This window comes from Aulonocara sp. 'chitande type north' Nkhata Bay, linkage group LG3, assembly GCF_057382095.1.
Source record: "Aulonocara sp. 'chitande type north' Nkhata Bay isolate Kocher_YH1m ecotype deep benthic linkage group LG3, A_spYH_male_GT1.1, whole genome shotgun sequence".
NCBI lineage: Eukaryota > Metazoa > Chordata > Actinopteri > Cichliformes > Cichlidae > Aulonocara > Aulonocara sp. 'chitande type north' Nkhata Bay.
The window spans coordinates 18,052,650-18,074,676 of NC_141346.1; the positions used below are offsets into that span (position 1 = coordinate 18,052,650).

Consider the following 22,027-nt stretch of genomic DNA (forward strand, 5'->3'; position numbering starts at 1 on the left):
AAAGGACATAAGAAGATTGGAAAAATGTTGCCTGGTTTCACGACTCTCCATTTTTCTGCAACATTTGGATGGGAGGTTATGGCTTCAAGTAACTTAAAGAAGTCCAGACCACCTATTGCGTCCAAGTTGTGCAGAAGAACATTTCTGACAACCCAACATGTGGAAAGTTAAAGCTGATGTGCCACAGCACCACATGCATTAGAGAACCTTTTGGATTTGGTGAAAGGAGAGCTTTGAATTGTGGACAAGTAGCTGACAAGTCTTCAGCAACTGTGTGATGATATCTTGCCAATATAGACTAAATTCTCTGAGGTGAATAAATTTATGCCATGAAGAAGGCAAAAGATGGTTGAAACCAGTACTAGCAAGAAATGTTATATAAAGTATCCATTTAGAATTGGAGATCATTTATGGAGACCAGTTTCTCCCCTTCTGTTTCTTTATCTACATATGATAGTATTTGTGGATATACCCACCCTGCTGCCAGTCCCCTCTGAGACCTCCCCCAAACTGCAGCCTCAATTCACTTTCAAGCTGTCTGCCGCTACCTGCTAGAAATGCTGTCAAACCTGAAGTGAGGCTGTGGTCTCGGTGAGTGAATTGAGCAGTATGATGTCACCAGTGCCTGCAGACAACTTGTTTGGTAATGCAGCAGCAGTGTGGTGTCCTTTCCTCTGATGTTACGGTAAATGGGTTAGACCAGTCTCACCAATGAGGCAAGCTGTGGCTCAGGCTGTCTGTTTAAATTAACCATCTTAAATTAACAATCAATATTCTAATTCAAGATTATTAAGTCATTCTCAATACAAGTAAAGCATAAAAATCACTTTCAACTTTAGCAAATAAAACTAAAAGCCTTATTTCAGGAAGTAGAGCAGGTAGCACTATGAGTGTTAAACGCAAACGCAGTTGTTCTGCGTTTGCGTTTAACACTAAGATGATGCATTAATCTGTGTGGAGCATCTATTTTTTCAGTCTGTGATTAACAGGAAACTAGCAGCTGTGCGGTGATCTAGTTTCCTGTTTCTGATGAAAACACTTTAACTGCTCAGGTTTTATTTTTAGGACCGCAGAGTTTTCTTGCACAGTAGCAGCATAAAAAAGAAAAAAAATCAAGACATTACTTTGTAGTTCTTGGAGGTGTCTGCCCTATACAATGCTATCCCAGATTCAATACTTTATAACCCAGATGCAACATACCCCTCTTGTCTGTATTTGTTTATGGTAAGCCCTCTTTACCCTGCACATTAAAAAAAACACCTATATACGAATGGCATGGATCTCTGCATCTTGATCTCATTGCAGGTCTATCCAAACTTCTCGCTGTACTTTTGGAGGTCTCTTTACTGTGTAGTCCTGTTTCTCCTCACTTCTCTGGTGATGTTGTTGCCTGGATTCTACAGTGCATCGTATCCATCTCTATCTTCTTTTTCTTCAATCTAGTGTCTCCTCTTAATATGTGGTTGCCACATAATACATTTTTTATTTTATTTTATTATTATTTTTTATTATTATTATTAAATACAGTTTTTTAGTGTCCTCTTCTCTGCCACTGTCACCAGAGTGTCCAGCTTCATGCCGACCACAGAGTTAGCCTTCCTGATCAGTATCGATACTAAAATAACAGAAAAACACCCCCATTATATCCCACAGTACTTCTCCTTTTTCTCACACAAACAACATTGACATTACCTATATGCTGAGTATTCCAGTCTTTAGTGTTTACTGTTGCACCGCAAGACCTGTAAATTTCACATTGCCGTCTAGTCAAACTAGCTTTACTGTCACATGAAAGTACATCAGGGGAACAGCTGATGCCTGACTCAAAAAAAAGCTGTTGGCTATAATGAAAACTGGTTATGCTGGAAATTACCTTTATTTACCTAAATGTTTTGAGAGAGAAATATCTGCTTATTTGTACTGCTATTCTTGGTGCATGCACATACTACATACTGCTACACAAGGACCAAAATCCACAAATTATCTAAAACAACAAGAAAAGGTAAATGACATATATTCAGACTTTGGTTTTGTTGTTCGCGTTATTTCTGTCGGTAAAGCATGGAGCTGTGTGGATGTATCAGAACAGTTGGTTGAGCTTTTATTCTGCTGTTCAACCTTGCTCAGTGGTTCCGCCTCCTTATCGTACCTCATCGTAACACTATATTGTCCTCTATGACACCAGTTACCTGAAAAGAAGAAGATCGCACCTTTCATAGTGTGCAAACTTTTCAACAATTATATTCAAATTGTTCAAGTTTTTCAAGAACGGCTTTTCGTCACTCGCTCATCACTTTTTCTTATTGTGGCTCCATAAACAGCAGAAAGAAGAGGTAGGAAATGAGCTATTTTTTCTATACTTTTGTCATACTACAACAATAAAAACCCAATATCTTTGCAATTACATAAATAAGTTATGTAATTTAAATTTTCCGATACTTTCTGATTCTGGCACTGTAGGTATTCATTAGTTTTTTTAATCATGCACCTGTCAAGGAAGTTTGTCTTTGAAGTAAATAGTCCTTTACCACAAAAAGGGAAAGAAGCCCATACTTTTATATTTATATACTTTATTAGGTACACCTGCTGGACAGCTATTTAACCCATGTGTTCAGGCTTTTAGGCAGGTAAACATGGTCAAAACAAGCTTCAGAAAATGCTGATTGACCAACTCTACACATAAAACGTTGTATCACTGAGGCAAGCAAGAGATAGTGGCTCTCCCCTGAGGTTTCACCTTAAAACTAAATTTCTGGATCGTTATGTCATATGAATAATCTTACTCCAGGTAACTGTACTCTGTCTTTAAATATGCAGCCAATGAAAGTCTTCTTTTTTTTTATATCATGGTGTGCCTTAAATGTTTTGGGTCAAGGCACACATATTTTCTTCTGAGCACAGAAAAAAGTAAAACTGTAAATAGATTTTGTTGTGTGTAAATTATTTTGATCATTATTGTTTCTCTCATCTGTGAAGACTTGGAGTATTTTATATATTCCTTAGAGTATTTTTAAAAAGATGTCAGAGGGTTAAAGCCTGTGGGTCTCCATATGTTTTCTTATGAGTGCATACAGAAACGTATTAACAAGAACAAAAAAGGCACACCTCTTTAGCAAATACTTGTTTTTTCAGTCACTGAAGATATAGGATTACATTGTAATCTCCTATTCAAAACTGCCTTACAGGTGTGTGTGTGTGTGTGTGTGTGTGTGTGTGTGTGTGTGTGTGTGTGTGTGTGTGTGTGTGTGTGTGTGTGTGTGTGTGTGTGTGTGCGCACGTGTGTGTCCTCTAAGCACATACAAGAGGTTGAAAGACCAACCAGTTTCCCTCGTAAAAAGCATAATAAAACGAAGAACTCTTAAACAGATCTGGGTTGAGCGTTGTGTAAACTTGGTAGGACTGGCACATACCAAACTTACAGTGAGACTACCTGTGCCAAGGTGACTCATGCAAAATAAAAGATACATTGATGACATTTGTTATACACTGATGTGAATACTCATACTCACAAATGCGTTAATCAAGTTTTTTCGCTCTACTGTTTGCTGTTTGTAGGGAAGCAAACTATTTAAATAATGGGCGTACTCAGGAAGAGACGATAGACGATATCCAAATATCCAGATATCCATCAAGATTCTATGAATTTGCTTTTATGGCTGCACTTGTGCTTGGGCTTAAAAGGGAGAATGGCGTTGCTGGAGACACCAAGTGAATAAACATTATTAATCTGCAAAGACTTGTAATTTATTAAAATTAGGAATGATGTTAGGAATATATTGTCTTTGTCAATGTGCTCCCCCTCCAAGCTGATCAAGTTTATCACTATGGTTTTGATAGACCATAAGGACTGTAGAGTGAAAGCAGGGCCTGTTGATTGAACTTTGTGTTAAGTTTTGGTATATTGTTTAACAGTTTATCTGTTTTTAAGCAATGTTTGTACCAATATTAAGATGTGAAAGCAGTATTATGTTTACATAACAGTTAAATAATAATAAAAAACATTAATGTTACTAAAATCAATGGATAATTATGTCAAAGTATTCTTTTATTTTATTTTTCCAAAATAATCATTTTGATCCTACTTGTGCAGACCTAGTTTGCAATGATAAAAACAACATTATTTTAGTTCACATTATTGCAGTTATTTATTTTCAAACAGACAAAGCAAAAATGAATTGCGCCTTAAAATTGCAGTTTGTCTGAACACAGGCAGATGGCGCTAATTCTGACATACTGCCTGGACTAATGGACTAATCTCTTCCAATCCCATGAGCCCCTTGGCAGCCAAAAGGACTTATAGTATTGCAAGATACAGGCAATAAACTGTCAAAATGTGTTTTCCAGTGTTTCTGGGTTTTTTTCATGTGTAATATATCTGTTTATATTGGTAAACCGATTGTAGATAATAGACTTTACAAAAGGCTTATATATAAAATAAAGAAATAACTTGTGTCGCAAGTATCTTTATGATTCCATGATATTGTGTCTAAATTTTATTCAATTGGGTCTTTTCTGCCCACTATCGTTATGCTACTGCTATATTATTCTTCAATTTCTGCTGGCCCCTTGGTCAGCTCACTCTTCAAAAACACATTTCTAATGTAAATGAGACTGTTCACCCGAATAAATAAAAGACATCAAAATGTTGACAAGTCATTTACAACAGCTTAAATATTTCTGGCAAGTACTGGAAATTACTTTTTGGCAATAACACAGAGAGCTTCAACTGAGAGACATGAAAGGCAGGATGAACTTTTTACAGAAGCAAAGGGAAAAAAAAGAAAGTATTTGTTCATTTTATACATGTTCAATCATATCTAAGATGTGAGTCAAGACATAACATGTTTTATATGACTGATTTGCAAAATGTAACTATTTAGATGGTAAAGATTTTGCCTTTGTTAATTAATCTACTATAATGTGTGTTTGTGTGTATCAACAGATGTCTGTCTGTACAAGCTCAAAGCTTTTTGTGATTGCTGTTGTCGGCGTGCTGATCATTATGTTTGCATTCTATTTCGGGAATTTGTGCAATTGGACAAGTGCGCTAGACTACAAAAAACAAAGGTAAAGTATTCCTGTATCCTGGTGTGTGTGTGTGTGTGTGTGTGTGTGTGTGTGTGTGTGTGTGTGTGTGTGTGTGTGTGTGTGTGTGTGTGTGTGTGTGTGGACATACAAATATGATATGTATGGTACACATTTTTCTTTTCATGGCAAATAGACTGAAGCAACTGAGTGAGAAGGATAAAGTGATGTAGCTAAAACAGTGCTGTGCTGAAAATGACCAGTGCACAAGATTTGTAAAACCCTGATAGTCTGCACGTCAATTACGTATTGATTATTTGATAGTAGGGGCAGCACAGTGGCACAGTGGTTAGTTCTGTTTCCTCACAGCAAGAGGGTCCTGAGTTCAATTCCACCATCAGGCCAGGGTCTTTCTGTGTGGAGTTTGCATGTTCTCCCCGTGTTTGCGTTGGTTCTCCCTGGGTGAATGCCTATGGCTTCCTCCCACAGTCCAAAGATGTGCAGTTTGTGGGGATAGGTTAATTGAACAATCTAAATTGTCCATAGGAGTGAATGTAAGTGCGAATGGTTGTCTGTCCCTGTGTGTTAGCCCTGTGACAGACTGGCGACCTGTCCAGGGTGTACCCCGCCTCTCGCCCTATGACAGCTGGGATAGGCTCCAGTGCCCCCCGTGACCCTGAAAAGGAGAAGCAAATGGATGGATGTATTTTTTGATAGTGTCTTTGTCACGATCATTGTAGAGAGAACTGCATATATGTTTAGAAATGTTCTGGGAAATTCGTGAATGATCTCTAATTCATTTTATTCAACATTTGTACACCTACTGTTTCCGGTCAATAATGACCGGTCACTAGAAATGAATGGTGGAGACAACAATTACTGTAAATAACTGAGTTCAGATGGCCGTAAACACACACACACACACACACACACACACACACACACACACTAGGTTCCCTGGCAACTACTCTGGAAATGTTTGCCCAATAGAGCCTCCCTTCCATGAGAACGACTCCTCTGTTGGCAGTATCATTGTATCATTGAACATTTCTCGTAGATTTGGTGAACAATGCTTTTTTTGAGGCCTTGCTCACAGGTCACTGGGTGTCAGCACCATGACACAGCGATATATAACCTAAGTGAGGCTCTTTACTACTTATTTGATCACTACACTGGTGAGGAGGAGAGAGGCCAGGAAACTGATGGTGGGGATGCATTAGAGGAGAAATTGTCTGCATCTGAAGGTGGCACGGAATATAATCCATGCAATCCAGACCAAGAAATGACTGATGAGAAGGAATCCAATGATGAAAAGGATGGCCATGCTGAGGCTGCCATAAGGATCACATTACATAAGGATATACTTTCTTTTATACTTGACTGTAGTAGTTCATTTAAATGTTGATGTTGAATTGTGACTCTTCAGGACTTCCATATTACAGGCACTCTTCAGGTTCTCTAAGTTATAAGTCATCTTTGCCCACACAACACCGTTTACCTGGTCCATGCACTTGTCCTGATGGCTCTAGAATCCTCAAAGACCACTTCCCACAAGACCAGTATGAGGAATTAATGCAGCGACGAGCTAAAGAGTTCCAGCAATACAAAGCCAGGTAGGAGATGGATGTATGAGTGGGAGCTTTCCGGGAACTGTTAGACTTACAGTTCAGTAATAAAATAATTTAAAGTGTGTGTGTATGTGTGTTACTGCGTACTCAAAATTCTTTTGTGTAATTTTTCCCAATTCCATCTCCTCAACAGGACTAATTCAATACTATCCAAGCTACTTTTTGCTTTGCCTAATTCTCCTCTGCAGTATCCTATCCAGGGCGTTATAGTACGACCCTTGACTGCAACTGCAATACCAGGTAATTCAAGCTCAATATATGCTTCAGTCACCAATGTTTCAGTTTTTATGTTCCTATAAAAATATAAATGCAAATAGAATAGGAAGGCAACAAGGCCATGGTTCACAGTTTTTTATGAAGATACTGTTAACATGAAAGTGATCATAGTACTTTTTATAAAATTATGCTGTCAGTAGTCAGATCGAATTGGTCCCAATCGTGTCATTGGGACAAAAAAACAGCACAAAAAGCTTAATATTTTCAAAAGTACAAAAGTAATGACACTAAAAGATATAGCAGGTAAGAACAGAAATGTCAGAATTTTTGAAATTTGAATGGTGAAAATAGCCTGAGAACTGTGGGAGTAAAAGGACAAAGAATGGAGCAACTAGAATAATAAGAAGATTAAAAATATAGGGAAACAGGAACAAAATAGGTTGAATGCCTATGGCTTTCACCCACTGAGAAAAACCTGAGTGAAAGATAGCTGAGGTGTCCTCAAGAACTCACCTGGCAACACTTGTGTAAAGTCAAAATATGATGTGAATATGTGTATTTCAGTAGAAGGACTATGTTGGAGCTATTTGTTCTTTATTTTTATTTTTGTTCTTATTTTTGAAATTAGTTAAAGTTTGTTGTTAGTTTACTTATATTTTGGGGTTTATTTGTCGGTTAATATTTTGTTTTAAATGATTTGTTTGTTTGTTGTTATTTTGTTAAATTAGTTAGTAAGAGCTGTAGGGCCATTTTGTTTCTATAAATAAAGAGACTGGTATAGGACCAGCATGCATTGGGGTGGGCCTATGGTTTTTTACCAGAGCAGGAGAAGCAGCAGGAAGGATCTTGTTATTGCTTGCCAAGATGGATGAATAAACCAAAACTCTCAACAAAAAGGTTTGGACAGTGGACTTCTTTTGCCTGCGTACGAAATATTACCTCAATGCAGCAGTGGCTTGTGGACTTTAAGTTGTGGGACGTTTGATCTTTCAAAAGTAAAGGAATTGCCACTACAGACTAAGTGACACTGAAGGTAATTTTTGAATTTCAGGTTTACGTCTGCATGCTGAAGAAGGAAACAGCTATAAGGTTGGTCTGATATCACAGATTGGAAACGGGCAGATCTCACCCAGATCTGCCTGACTGAATGGTAGAGGTTGGCTGATTTATGAAAGATGGCTGCTGAATGTTTCTAAAGTTCAAAGATATGTGTGTTTAATTTGTATACTGTATACTAACTATCAAAAAAAGTATTATTGCATTCATGTGTGGCAAACAAGGCTTGATATACAATCTACATAGTCAGTACTGGCTTTCATAACACATTGTTATTCAGTTTCAGTCAGTTTATTTTAGTAGACCCGATATTTCACCAGGTAACACTGGTATTGGCTAGTGATGTAAATCTGTGCAAGTTATGCATGGACAGTAATTTAAAACTGACATGAAAATTTGCATTATTAACCAATTAACCAAGTATAATAAAGTTTAAGTTATTGTGTGTTACATACCTAGTAGAGTCAACAGATTCCCTGAATGTGAATTCAATAAGGAGAGATCATTAGATTTGATTTATTGATGAAAAGAATATAGGTAGGTGTTTGCGGTTAGACTACGATGGCCTTTCTCAGGAGAAAGGAACCCCAGCTGTGAAAGGGATTAGAGCAGGAACCCCTAAATAACAAACATCTTACAGTTCTTCTGGCTGGGAAAAAGAATATGCACGTTAGGAGTAATGCATGTCGCTGGCAGGGCATAGCAAGCAGAGAAGGGTGAGAAACTAGGAAAGCTCTGGTAGGAACCCGACCAGGGTTAAAGGAGAGCCTTCTAGCCAGAGGAACAGACCACCCATCAGAATGGGTGCTGGCACTGGCGCCGGGCCTCCAATGGCCACGACAGACCAGTACAGTGTCTACCTCACTGCAGCCACAGCACCAATCACTCTGTCGATCTCCTGCTCCCTTCTCCCCTAATTGGTGAACAAGACCTCAAGATATTTAAATTTCTCCACTTGGGGCAGGAACTCTTCCCTGACCCAGAGTGGGCACTCCACCCTTTTTTTTCAGCTGACCGAACCACGTAACCATGGCATAGTTGTCAACTATGTATTCATAGTTGTCCTGCTGGTTTGTCAAAACCAGAAGCAATCACCAGATTTGTGATACGAGATGTATGACATGAGCAACAGAGTTGTTATAGCTCTTAGTTCTTGAGACTAGACCAGAATAAATAATAAAGAAGCATACTTGCATCTCCCACTAGTTTGCACTTTAACAAGACAGATGACACACCTTTGGGCTGTGTAATGTATCTGATATGCACTGAATCTTAAATAAAACTATATGAATGATGAAAAATATGTATTTGCGTCAGGTTCTCTAAAAGGCGGGACTAATGTCTAATGCCTTCTCACTTTAAAGTTTTCTTCTGGTTTAAAAAGACAGCTTAAGGGGTGGTGCAGTTTTGTGGAGATGGTAGTAATGTTGGTATTGCTAAAATTACTCAGAGCACTTTTTAGTTTATTCATGTGTTTCTATTATAGGTCCTGTTAACTGTGTCTAATGGTGTCCTAACAACAGAAACTCCAACTGCAGAGGCCACTGTTCAAGGTGAGTTTCCAAGTCAAAGGTAAATTTATATATACACTGGTACCAAATTAATATTGTTTTTTTTTTAAAAACCATATTATTAGCTTGCTTTTTTCTCTTTGTTTCAATGTTTTTTGTTCCTATGTCCCCGATAGAAGGGTCAACATTGTACAGAAAATGCTAATATTTATATAATTCTTTTGGATGAAACATTGAAGAGTGGAAGAAGTAAAAGCTGGGTGTAAAGTAAACTATTTGACGAACGTGACATTGATACACTCATCCATACCAATACAGCATCTACAGCAATTACATTGGGATATCATTCAAACTGGAGAAGTTTATTTGAATGGTAACAAAAAGAGGGAAGGTGGGGGATTGCACTTGTTGATCTGTGGGACCAACCCCCGAATACAGGAAGTTTGATCATATGAGGATTACCTCAGTGCAGAGCTTGGATGGATGTTGGATATCTCTTGTTCAGTGTTCTTGAAATATGACAGGGTTTAGTTTAGTGGCCGGACTGTAAGACTCAAGGTTCTGAGTTCAATTTCTCTAGCCACACCTGATAGCCAGGGCTTTGCCCATGGGGGCTAGCTGGCCTCAGCCCAAAGAAGCTACAGTGGGATGCAAAAGTTTGGGCAACCTTGTTAATAGTCATTATTTTCCTGTATAAATCATTGGTTGCTACAATAAAGGTCATGTCAGTTAAATGACATTCAGTTAAATGGATCATATAGGAGACACACACAGTGATAAGTGAAATGGAGTTTATTGGATCTACAGAAAGTATGTATATGTATATATATATATATATATATATATATATATATATATATATATATATACACATATACATATATATATATATACATACATACATACATACACATATATACCTAAACCTGTTTCTCCATCACCTGTTCAGCTCTGATGATCCAGTAAGGACATCTCCTGGTTTCATCTTCATGTTTCCCTCTCACCAGATAACCAAACCGACATCATGACCAGCAGCTTTTACAAACATCAGCTGATACTAGAAATTAATATTAAATAAATTCTAACAACAGCTGATCAAACTTAAACGTGCTGCTGTTGTTTAGCGCGACATCCGCTGGTTTCCTCTTTCTGGTGCAAAGTTGCCGATAAACAAACAAGAGAGAAAAGCCGATCAGCTGATCATTGATCAGTTTCATGATTGAAGTAGGAACAGGAGAGGGAGGGTGAGAGAATGAGTGAAGAAGAGGCAGCTGTGCAGCGTAAAGATGCACAATAAGTCCAGCTTCGTGTCTTTTTCCATTGTAGCTGAAGTCCGGGACATACTGTGTTCCTTTTCAGCTCAATACGAAACGCGTAATATTTTCTCTGATTACGGGACGATTGGCAACTCTACTAACTAACCTTGTGAATAAAATAAAGTTCACTATCAGTAACATCATAGCACCCACCCAGCTGTATAGAAACTCCATCATGCTAGCTAGCACGCAGTATGAGTTATTGTAACTGACGGTAAAAAGTCAGCACAACGAAAATAAACTCCACCTAAACTTGGTTTATATTTGACCCAGATAGACTGCAGGTCATAACTTCTTACCTGCAGTTTAGTTCACCTGACACTCGGACCGGGGCAGCCGCCTCGGGTCTCTCCTCCTCCCTCCCTTTTCCTCATTCACTTGCTGGCCTCTGTGAAAGCTCCGCCGTAGAAACCACTACCAAACAACTGAGTTATTTTTACACATCGGCCAGTATCTGGCCAATCCACCAGCTATCATTGTTTATACTGTTACAAAAACAAACAAACAAACAAAAATAAAAATGAAAAATCACCATCGGCCCACTGGGCAAATGCCAGGTATGCCCAAAGGCCAGTCCAGCTATGTTGTGTGCCAAATAACACTTCAGAGTGCTCAGCCTTCTTGGGTTAATTGGGTGGAGTGCTGGGAATTGCGCCACCTGGTGATCAGTTGTGGCAGAAAATTCTGGACAGACCTGGTGAGGGTATGCTGGGGGCAGGGGCCATGAAGAGAGAGAGAGAGTATGCATTGTATGCAAACAGCTACCAAACAGCCATCATAATTCGTCATACAATGAGAACAGGACAAATCAACAATTGACACTGACTAATTAATATTAAAATCTGTAACATAATGTATTGTTTGGAGTTTAGTCTGTTACTGTTGCTATTTTTACCATTTCTTCTTGGAGCAACTGTAACCCACATAATTTCCTTAGGGATTAATAAAGTATTCTGATTCTGGTTGTTTCAGGATGACCTGCCATTATCCAATGACACATCTGCTTACCTGCATCTTTTGCTCGTTTCTCCTCCTTGTCTTTTCTATTTTTTTTTCTAAACTGAGCACCTGATGGCTTTGAACTTTTCTTGTCCATCTTCCTCGTTTTAATTTTGCACTCCAGTATGAACACAACTCGAGGATCGCCACAACTTAACCTAATAGACCTACATCTTAGTTCACAAATTCACTTTGTCTAAGGTGTATTTCTGGGAATAGGCTTTGATTTACAACATTATGAATGAAATGTGCTCTATTTGGAAGCAGCCCGCTCCTTTCGATGTTGTGTGGGTTGGGTTGTGTGTGACACTTTAAATCATCAAACTGTAAATTATAAATTTTAAATTGTTATTGATACCTTTACTCAGAGTCCTAAAGTGTATATTGATTTTCTCACTCTTCTTATAATTATTGTTTGTTTACTTGCACTGCTGTAACTGGAGCCTCGTCGTCTCGTCTCTCTATATACTGGACTGTATATAGCGAAGATGACAATAAAGTTTACTTTGACTTCAGCAGCGAGCAGGTGCACAGAGGCCTCTCACGCTCACTTTTCGCGTATATAATTTCGAAAAAACATCGTTTCAAATTATAAGTCTGTATTATAATGTCTGGTGTTTTCTTGTTGAATGTGAGTGCCAATAGTTGTCTGTATGTATGTGTTAGGCCTGCGACGGAGTGGCGATCCACCCTGACCTCCCAATAAGGATAAGCACAAGAGAATGGATGGGTGAATAATTTAATTAGGAAAACCACTTTCCTAATTATTCAGAATAAATTACTCTGAATTAAAGACTACTCCTGTTATATTATAAGTCCTTTCTGAGAAATTACCAGCAGTATTATATTACTGTGAATATACATAAAGTAAATTTGTCACATCTATTGGCACTTAGCCATAACGAATTAAACTTCATTTTAAAGCTAATGTAAAGTTGTTTGGTTTGAATTCACAGGTTCTGGAGAGACAAAACTGACTATTGAGTCTAGCACCTTGTTGGTCCTCAATGACCTGCTGGCCAAAGTGTCCTATACCAGCACCATCTACCATATAAACACTGGAGACCTTGGTATGTGTCAAAAATGTGAAGAGCTATAACCCACATTTTTAAATGACAATTGAATTTGCAAAATGTCATGTGCATTTTACATTAGCATTAATGTATGAGTCCTGTATGTTATATTTAAAATAACTGAAAGAATAAGTCCTGAATTGCTTCTTTGTTATTTTTCTTTAAACAAGAGTCCCGCTTGTTCTGAACCTAAACAAATGTTATTTTTGTGTTCAGTCACTTTCCAGTTTGAAAACTATGAAGCCGTGTTTCCCATTACCATCCAGCAGCCTCATGTACCAGTCCTGTATGACATGGGAACAGGTAGAAGTGTACTCTTCATCAGGGGTCAAAAGCCAAGTCCATATTCATTTAAACGCTTCTTTATTATTTGCATCTTTTTTATCATTGCATACAATTGAGAACATTAGTTATGTTGAGGCAGAATCATTGTCTCCTTCCATCATTGTCATTTTCTCATTAACTTACACTTGTAGAACCCCCTCCCCCCAAAAAACCAACCAAACAAACAAACAAACACTATACTCTCAAAACTCTTCTTCATTCCTAGTTGTTTCCACCTGAAACAGTTTGCTTAGTTAAGAACTAGTAACTGATTAGTTAGAAATATCATCCTAAAGATGTAGGAACTCCACAAGAATATAATAATTATGTCACAATGTTTGAAACGGACTCACGTGCAGACCAGGTATCCTTGGCAAAGAGAAAGTGCGTTTATTTACAGTGAGACACCAGGTGAGGATATATATACAATGCGGCGGGGGAAAGGGTCCGGGGCTCCAGGGTCCAGGGGGAAACAGGGATTAATCCAATACACGCTCTCAGTGGGTTCCAAACACACGCTCGCTCGGGTCCAGGGCAGACCTATATACACACAGAGAAACAAGTCCAGGTTAGGGATAGTCTCAAACTCACAGATACCGATTCAGATACAGATTCAGGTTCAGAGGGACTGACGCTGATGGCTCAACGATCCAGCGAAGGATGACACAGGTCCTTCATCATAAATAGTGCTCCAAATCAGCTGGGATCGGCTGCAGGTGTGACTGTGAGCACAGGTGCGTGGGCCAGGGGTGGGAGCCCGTAATGAGCACTGCCCCGGCAGAGGAGAGAGAGCGCGAAGGAAAAACAAACAAAACATGTTGCCAAACACAGAGTCAGCCAGTGAGGCACGGGGACCAAGACAGTACCCCCCCGGGAGCCTCCCCCTTAACGGGAGGCTCCCGTTAAGGGGGGGGGGGGGGGGGGGCCCTTAACGGGAGCCTCCCGGCGACCCACCACGCTTACCCGGATGCGAACGGTGGAACTCCAGCAGCATGCGCTTATCCAGAATGGCCGCTCGCGGGACCCAAGAACGCTCTTCCATGCCATACCCCTCCCAATCCACTAGGTATTGAACACCACGCCCCCGGCAACGTGAGTCCATGATGCGGGTGATCGAGTAGGCGGGCAAGCCATCCACAAGCTGGGCGGGAGGCGGGGGCCTGGAAGGAGGGCACAGAGTGATAGGTTTACGCTACAAACCTATTCGCTGGAACGTTAAGGACAATTTGCTACACAGCAAAACAAGACACGAGTAGGCAAAGATCTTCATGTTTCTCGTGCACGGGAGAGAACCGGACAAACGCCGTTCCTTCGCTTGACCCCAGTCGCTCTCGTCCGCTCCCCCGTAACACTGCTCTTTTAGTGAGGTTACATGAATATACATAGGTTCATTAACATATGACATCTACATACAAGCAAAGAGTACCTTGCCTGTGTGTGTGTGTGTGTGTGTGTGTGTGTGTGTGTGTGTGTGTGTGTGTGTGTGTGTGTGTGTGTGTGTGTGGTCAGAGTGTGACCCCATAAATGACTTCCCTAAACCTGCTGGTCTGGAAGTCCAGCAGTTCATCTAAACAAAAGGCACTTAGATACATAATAATGTATGGCGCCCACAGGCAATGGCGCCCACAGTGCAGGTAGCAGGAAGAATGGAGGCAGGAACGGTCCTTCCGTCTGAGGCCGAGAATTGACGGGACAGGGCGTCTGCTTTGATATTTCGGGATCCGGGTCTGTAGGTGATAGTAAAATGAAAACGAGTGAAAAACAGGGCCCACCTTGCTTGTCGGGCGTCGAGTCTTTTGGCAGATTGCAGGTAGGCCAGGTTTTTGTGGTTGGTCAAAACGACGAAGGGTTGAGCCGTGCCCTCCAACCAAATGGTAAATGGCCTGTATTTATATAGCGCTTTACTAGTCCCTAAGGACCCCAAAGCGCTTTACATATCCAGTCATCCACCCATTCACACACACATTCACACACTGGCGATAGCAAGCTACATTGTAGCCACAGCCACCCTGGGGCGCACTGACAGAGGCGAGGCTGCCGGACACTGGCGCCACCGGGCCCTCTGACCACCACCAGTAGGCAACGGGTGAAGTGTCTTGCCCAAGGACACAACGACCGAGACTGTCCAAGCCGGGGCTCGAACCGGCAACCTTCCGATTACAAGGCGAACTCCCAACTCTTGAGCCACAATCGCCCAAACTTTTACAGTGCCGCCAGTGCCGCCACTCCTCCAAAGCGAGTTTTATTGCCAGCAGCTCTCGGTCTCCAACGTCGTAGTTTCGTTCCGCTGGGGATAGCTAGTGGGAGAAGGCGGCACATGGATGAAGTTTACCTGTCTGTTGCTGTGACAGCACGGCCCCCACGCCTGAATTAGAGGGGTCGACCTAGACCACGAACGGTAATGTAAGGTCAGGCTGGACCAGGACGGGTGCTGAAGAGAACAGGTTCTTAAGTTCTTAAAAAGCAGACTGGGCTGCGTCGGTCCACTTAAAAGGAACTTTTGGAGAGGTTAGTTGAGTGAGAGGCAAGGCAACTCAGCTGAAGTCCCGAATAAACCTCCTGTAAAAGTTTGCAAATCCAAGAAACCACTGCAACTGGAGTCGATTCGGAGGCTTTGGCCACTCCACAAAAGCTTTTACCTTGGCTGGGTCCAGATGGAGGTTCCCTCGGTCGATTATGTAACCTAGAAAGGCGACTGTGGAGACATGGAATTCACATTTTTCTCCCTTGACAAACAGTCAATTCTCAAGGAGGCATTATAGAGGCATTATAGAACCTGCCTGACGTGGTTTTTGTGTTCTGACTGGGATTTTGAAAAGATCAGAATGTCGTCTAAGTAGACGAAAACAAAGCGGTTAATAAAATCCCGAAGCACATTATTAACTAATGCCTGAAAAACTGCCGGGGCGTTGGTTAAGCCAAAGGGCATAACCAAATACTTGAAATGCCCCAGGTGGGTGTTAAAGGCAGTTTTCCACTCATCGCCTTCGCGAATGCGGACCAGATTGTAAGCGTTTCTCAAATCCAACTTACTAAAAATGGTTACTCCCTGAAGATCCTTCATATTAAATCATTTTTTGAATAATAATTTTTAAAAATATTTCTTCACGTCATTATGCTGGCCACAAGTAGAGGTGACAGTGGCCACGAGATTGAGATCCAGGCATTAGAGGCTCTTAATGCGTGCTTTTTTTTTTTTTTTTTTTTTAGCCATTCTTGGGTGTTTTTAGCTGTGTGTTTTGGGTCATTGTCCTGTTGACCTGCGACTGAGACCAAGCTTCCTGACACTGGCCAGCACATTTCCCTCTAGAATCCCTTAATAGTCTTGAGATTTCATTGTACCCTGCACAGATTCAAGACACCCTGTGCCAGATGCAGCAAAACAGCCCCAGAACATAACCGAGCCTCCCCCATGTTTCACAGTTGGGACAGTGTTCTTTTCTTGATATGCTTCTTTTTTCCATCTGTGAACATAGAGCTGATGTGCCTTGGCAAAAAGTTCAATTTTGGTCTCATCTGTCCACAGGGCATTCTCCCAGAAGATTTGTGGCATGTCAACATGTAGTTTGGCATACTCCAGTCTGGCTTTTTTATGATTTGTTTTCAACAATGGTGTCCTCCTTGGTCGTCTCCCATGTAGCCCACTTTGGCTCAAAAAGCGACGAATGGTGCACTGATGTTTCTTGCGCATGAAGTTCAGCTTGGATCTCTTTAGAAGTCTTTCTGGGCTTTTTTTGTTACCATTTGGATTATCCGTCTCTTTGATCTGTCATCAATTTTCTCCTGCGGCCACGTCCAGGGAGGTTGGCTACGGTCCCATGGATCTTAAATTTCTGAATAACATGTGCACCTGTAGTCACAGGAACATTTAGCTGCTCAGAGATGGTCTTATATCATTTACCTTTAACATGCTTGTCTATGATCATCTTTCTAATCTCCTGAGACAAATCTTTCTTTTGCTTCCTCTGGTCCATGTTGAGTTTGGTACACACCATGTCACAAAACAACACAGTGATTACCTGGAGTCCTATATATATGCCTACTGACTGATTACAAGATTATAGACACCTGTGATGCTGATTAGTGGACACACCTTGGATTAACATGCCCCTTTGGTCACATTATTTCCATTCTTTTCTAGGGGTACCATCATTTTTGTCCAGACCTGTTTCATGCATTTATTTTTTTAAGTAATTCACTTGAAGCATGGTTGTGTCACGGCTGGGGCAGCGGTTGTGTCACGGCTGGGGCAGCAGTCGTGTGGTTGAATGAATGAGGATCCAAGATGCAGATGGCAGTGGAGATGCGAGTGGAGCTTGATTTACAGTGAAAATAACAAAGGTGAGGGCAGAACTGAACATAAACCTAAACTGGGAAAAACTAACAAACAAACCTGAAAACATAAGGACACCGGGAGATATGCAGAGATGGCAGATGAAGAAGGCTGGGCAGAGAGACGCAGAGAGACGCGGCGAAACACTGAATTAACACGGAGTCACACAGAGGATTTACTGAGAAGCACAGACGATGCAACGAGGAACACAGGCAGACACACACTATAAATACACAGAAGGTAATGAGGGAATGGCACACAGGAGGGGAACACAGCTGAACCTAATTCACCAGACGAGACACAAGCCTTCAAAGTAAAACAGGAAACACACAGTCTGTTTTACAACACAAACACAGGGACACGAACAGAGCAGAGAGGACAGACACAGGTAAGGCTGATAAAACAATAAACTCCAGGTTCAACCCTAAACTAATACAAAACCAGAATTAACACAAAACACATGGTGAAATCCAAAGGAAACACAAAACGCTGGGTCAAAATGACCAAGGATCATGACAGGTTTAAAAGCAGGGTTTGACTTTCATTGTTTAATATTTATAGAATTTTTATTTATTATTAGTTTTGTCAGATTAAAGTTATTTCTTTGACCATTGTGAGTTTTTTGATTGACCAAAGGTTACCAACTATTTTGTCAACAAAGTAACTGTATTCTGAATATCGCCTTTTTAAACGGTAACTGTAATGGAATACAGTTACTGATATTTTGTATTTTAAATACATAACGCTGGTACATATACTCCCCAACACTGTTGAATACATTAGATTTTTTTTAAACCAGAGAATGCACCCACTGCTGGTTATTAGAAGGAATGCACATTTAATTTACCGTATTTTCACGACCATAAAACGCACTGTACTAAAAGGCGCAGTCTCAGTTATGTGTGCCATTACTGTATTTAACACACACATAAGGCGCACTGGATCATAGGGCGCATACAAGTACCGTATGCGTATTTAAAAATAAAGCGGGAGCAAACCTGAGTTCGGTACCTTACTCACATTTTTATTCCCAGTAATCGTCATCATCAACAACACACAAGCATACAAGTGTGCGTATTTAAAAATAAAGCAGGAGCAAAACGAAGTTTGGTACTCACATTTTTATCATCAATCAAACCCATCGAAGTCCTCATCCTCTGTGTCTGAATTGAACAGCTGCGCTAAATCTCCATCAAACATGCCAGGTTCACTTTCTTCACTGTCAGAGTCACTTTCCGTGCCGTGCGGCTCCTCGGAAATGATGCCGGCTTTTGCAAAAGCTCGAACAACAGTGCCAGCAGACATGTTAGCCCAAGCATCTACAATCCATTCGCAAATTGTGGCGTAACTCGCCCGGCGCTGCCTTCCACTCTTGGTGAAACTGTGGTCTCCATCGGTCATCCATCGCTCCTAGGCCGCTCGCAGCCTTACTTTGAACGGGCGGTTCACACCGATGTCCAGCGGTTGGAGATCCTTTGTCAGGCCTCCCGGAATGACAGCAAGCTCACAGTTCATTTGTTTCACTAGTTTTTTTTTCACATCGGCTGTGAGATGGGCACGCATAGAGTCACAGATTAAGAGCGATGGTGATGCGTGGAAAAAACCACCTGGTCTCCTTACATACACCTCCCTCAGCCACTCTTTCATCATTTCCTCATCCATCCAGCCCTTTTCATTTGCTTTAATGATGATTCCTGCTGGAAACTTCTCTTTAGGCAAAGTCTTTCTCTTAAAAATCACCATAGGCGGCAGTTTCTGTCCATTAGCATGGCAGCCAAGCACAACAGTAAAAGAAGACTTTTCGTGCCCCGTTGTGCGTATCGCTACCGTGCTGGTCCCCTTCTTCTCCACAGTGTGACTCACCGGGATGTCAAAAGTGAGCGGTACCTCGTCCATGTTTGTGATGTGGCTGGGCTGGATGTTTTTGTCGCCGATGTGTTTGCTGCAGTAGGAGCGGAAGATGGCCAGCTTTTCCTTATAATCCGCTGGAAGTTGCTGCGCTACCGTAGTCCTGGTCCGGATGGAAAAATGGCACCGTTTCATAAAAAGTGAAAGTGAAACTGCTTTTAGCCGAATGGTGACCGTCGAAACGCTTCTCCCACTCGTTCTTTGCTCGATGATCCACCGCTCGAGTCTTTCCTCCAACTCGGGCCACCTCGCCTTATGTCCGCGGAAACTCAGCTGCGTTTTCTTGACCTGCCGGAGCTTGTTTTCTAGCTTCCTCCATTTGCGAACCATCGATTCGTTAATCTTAAATTCTCTCGCCGCTGCTCGATTTCCATGTTCCTCCGCGTAGCTGATGGCCTTCAGTTTAAACTGTGCTTCATAAGCGTGTCTCTTTGCCATTTTCAGGGTTGCCCCCACACTTCACCGTTTAGCGTTCTCATGGTGTTCTCTACTACGTCCTCCTTACAACACAAAGGGCGCACTGCGCTATAGGGCGCGCCGTACTTTTTGAAGAAAATCTAAGACTTTTAAGTGCGCCTTATGGTCGTGAAAATACGGTAGTTTGAATGATTCAGAAATCTAATGCTACTCGGTGCCATTACTAGTAATCCATCATTTATAACAATATTCTCTGTATACTTCTGTTTGTTAGATATCAGCTCTCAAGTTACCATTGTCACAAAGACCTTCCTGCGCTACAAACAACTGAGGGTGTTGTTGGATAGCATCCGGAAATTCTATAGTAACATAAAAGTGATTATTGCAGATGACAGCTTAGAACCAGAGAGCATTACTGGAGAAAACATCCAGCATTACATCATGCCTCCAGCACAGGTATGCACATGCAATAATTTCATGATTTATGAGTATTTAGCAATATTTTGGACTAAAATTACATTTATAGAATATTAGATATGCAATTGTCGATTCAATTTATGGAAGATTTATCAAGTACAATTTCAGTCAAACCATCAAACCAGGTACCATTCCGATATATGAATTTGGGATGGGGTTTTTTTTTCCCCCTCAGGGCTGGTTTGCAGGCAGAAATCTGGCTGTGTCGCAGGTTACCACCAAGTACTTCTTGTGGGTGGATGACGACTTTTTGTTTTCTGAGAAGACAAAGATAGAGAAACTTGTGGAGGTGATGGAGGCAGTCCCAGAACTAGATATGGTAAGGATAAAATAGCTTGTGTTGGATCGTTCAGTTTGTTTTAACTGGTTTAAGTAGAACTGTAACAGCTACAGTATTAGGCTGATGACCCCAACGTTGTACTTTTAGAATATGCAGCCTTTGTTGTTCACCTAGGTTTTTGTATTCAGGTGGCAAAAACTAACAATTCTAACCGACACAGAGAAAAATTATTTTCAAGATTCAAGAATTAGGGTGAAGGGGATGGGATGGTATTTTTACAGGTGATACTGTACACTTAATGAGTTAAAAAGGAAGGGGAAAAGAGGAAGCGAGCTGAGTATGTAACAAACTGAGATGGTCTTTTGTTTTCAAAAGTAATTTAAGATTATTCTTCTCAGTCACCAGTTTTGAACATCTGTTACATCTGTTTAGGGTTGACTTTATAATGAGTTGTTTGGTTTTTCTCTAATTAGGTTGGTGGGTCAGTGCAAGGGAACAAGTTTCACTTTTCTATTCTGTATGAGGAAGGAGATGAAAACGAAGGTGGCTGCCTCTACAGGAAGTCTGGTGGGAAATTCCATTCCCTTCCTAGTTACCCACAATGCCATTTGGCCAGTGGAGTGGTCAACTTCTTCCTGGCTCGTACAGATGCCATGCAGAGGGTGAGATTTGACCCGAAGCTCCAGCGAGTAGCACATTCAGGTAAGTCCAGATCTCAAAACAGTTTACATTGAAAATTGCAGTATGATTTTTTTGTCAAATGGCAAATCTCTCTTTCTGACTTTAGAGTTCTTCATGGATGGCCTGGGCTCTTTGATGGTTGCCTCATGTGGTGATGTGACAATTGACCATCAACCTAAAACAGACGGAAACCGTAATCCTACCTACAACAAATTCAGAAGCCCTGGAAGAAATGATGCAGAATTCAAACTGCAGCTTCACTTTTTCAAAAACTACCTTAAGTGCATTAGATATGGATAGAAGACTATAAACGAACATAAGGGTCAGTTGTTGTCATACATGTTGCACTTCATCTGAACATTTTCTTATTTTTCATTTGTATTGTTTTGTCATTGTTCCAGAATTGACAGAGCTTGGGATTATAAGTGAAAATAGCTATTTTGTGGCTTTCTGTTGGGTTTTATTGTTCCTGATTTGATTTCTTAATTATTCTATAGAAAGTTTGATGTCTTATGCTATTGTTAATAAGGTTAGGGTTATTTAATCTCGTTTATTGAACTTTTATTGTTCTGTTTTCTCCACTATTTCTTTTTCTTCAATATATCAATGCTTTTGTTGCTAGTGTGACCTCTGTGTAGTGTCTTCTCTCATCTGCATTCACAACAAAAAGGCAATGGTTAGAATGCTCTCTTTTTAATGTCGTGGGCAATCAGCACAAAATCTCGCAGGAATCCTCCATTATTCTCAGGATTACATTTCCACTCGCAGTGTGATCATATAGTG

The 22,027-nt window shown here is 40.8% G+C and overlaps 1 protein-coding gene across 1 annotated transcript; it reads left to right on the forward strand.

The window, feature by feature from the left end:
* The first annotated feature begins 1,936 nt into the window (after positions 1-1,936).
* LOC147334296 (beta-1,4 N-acetylgalactosaminyltransferase 2-like) lies at positions 1,937-21,820 on the forward strand. Its single transcript, XM_086286532.1, has 12 exons — positions 1,937-2,002; positions 4,943-5,067; positions 6,468-6,638; positions 6,787-6,893; positions 7,921-7,958; positions 9,412-9,478; positions 12,708-12,821; positions 13,041-13,127; positions 20,081-20,262; positions 20,459-20,602; positions 21,037-21,265; positions 21,351-21,820. Exons 1-12 carry the CDS (start codon positions 1,937-1,939, stop codon positions 21,542-21,544), a joined length of 1,524 nt encoding a protein of 507 aa, XP_086142658.1. The 3' UTR covers positions 21,545-21,820.
* The last annotated feature ends 207 nt before the right edge of the window (positions 21,821-22,027 follow it).

Coding starts and splice junctions, on each gene's coding strand:
- LOC147334296 (XM_086286532.1), top strand. CDS start 1,937: ATGCACATACTACATACTGCTACACAAGGACCAAAATCCACAAATTAT. Junction 5,068..6,467: donor CTAGACTACAAAAAACAAAG/GTAAAGTATTCC, acceptor TCCATATTACAG/GCACTCTTCAGGTTCTCTAA. Junction 12,822..13,040: donor TATAAACACTGGAGACCTTG/GTATGTGTCAAA, acceptor TTTTGTGTTCAG/TCACTTTCCAGTTTGAAAAC.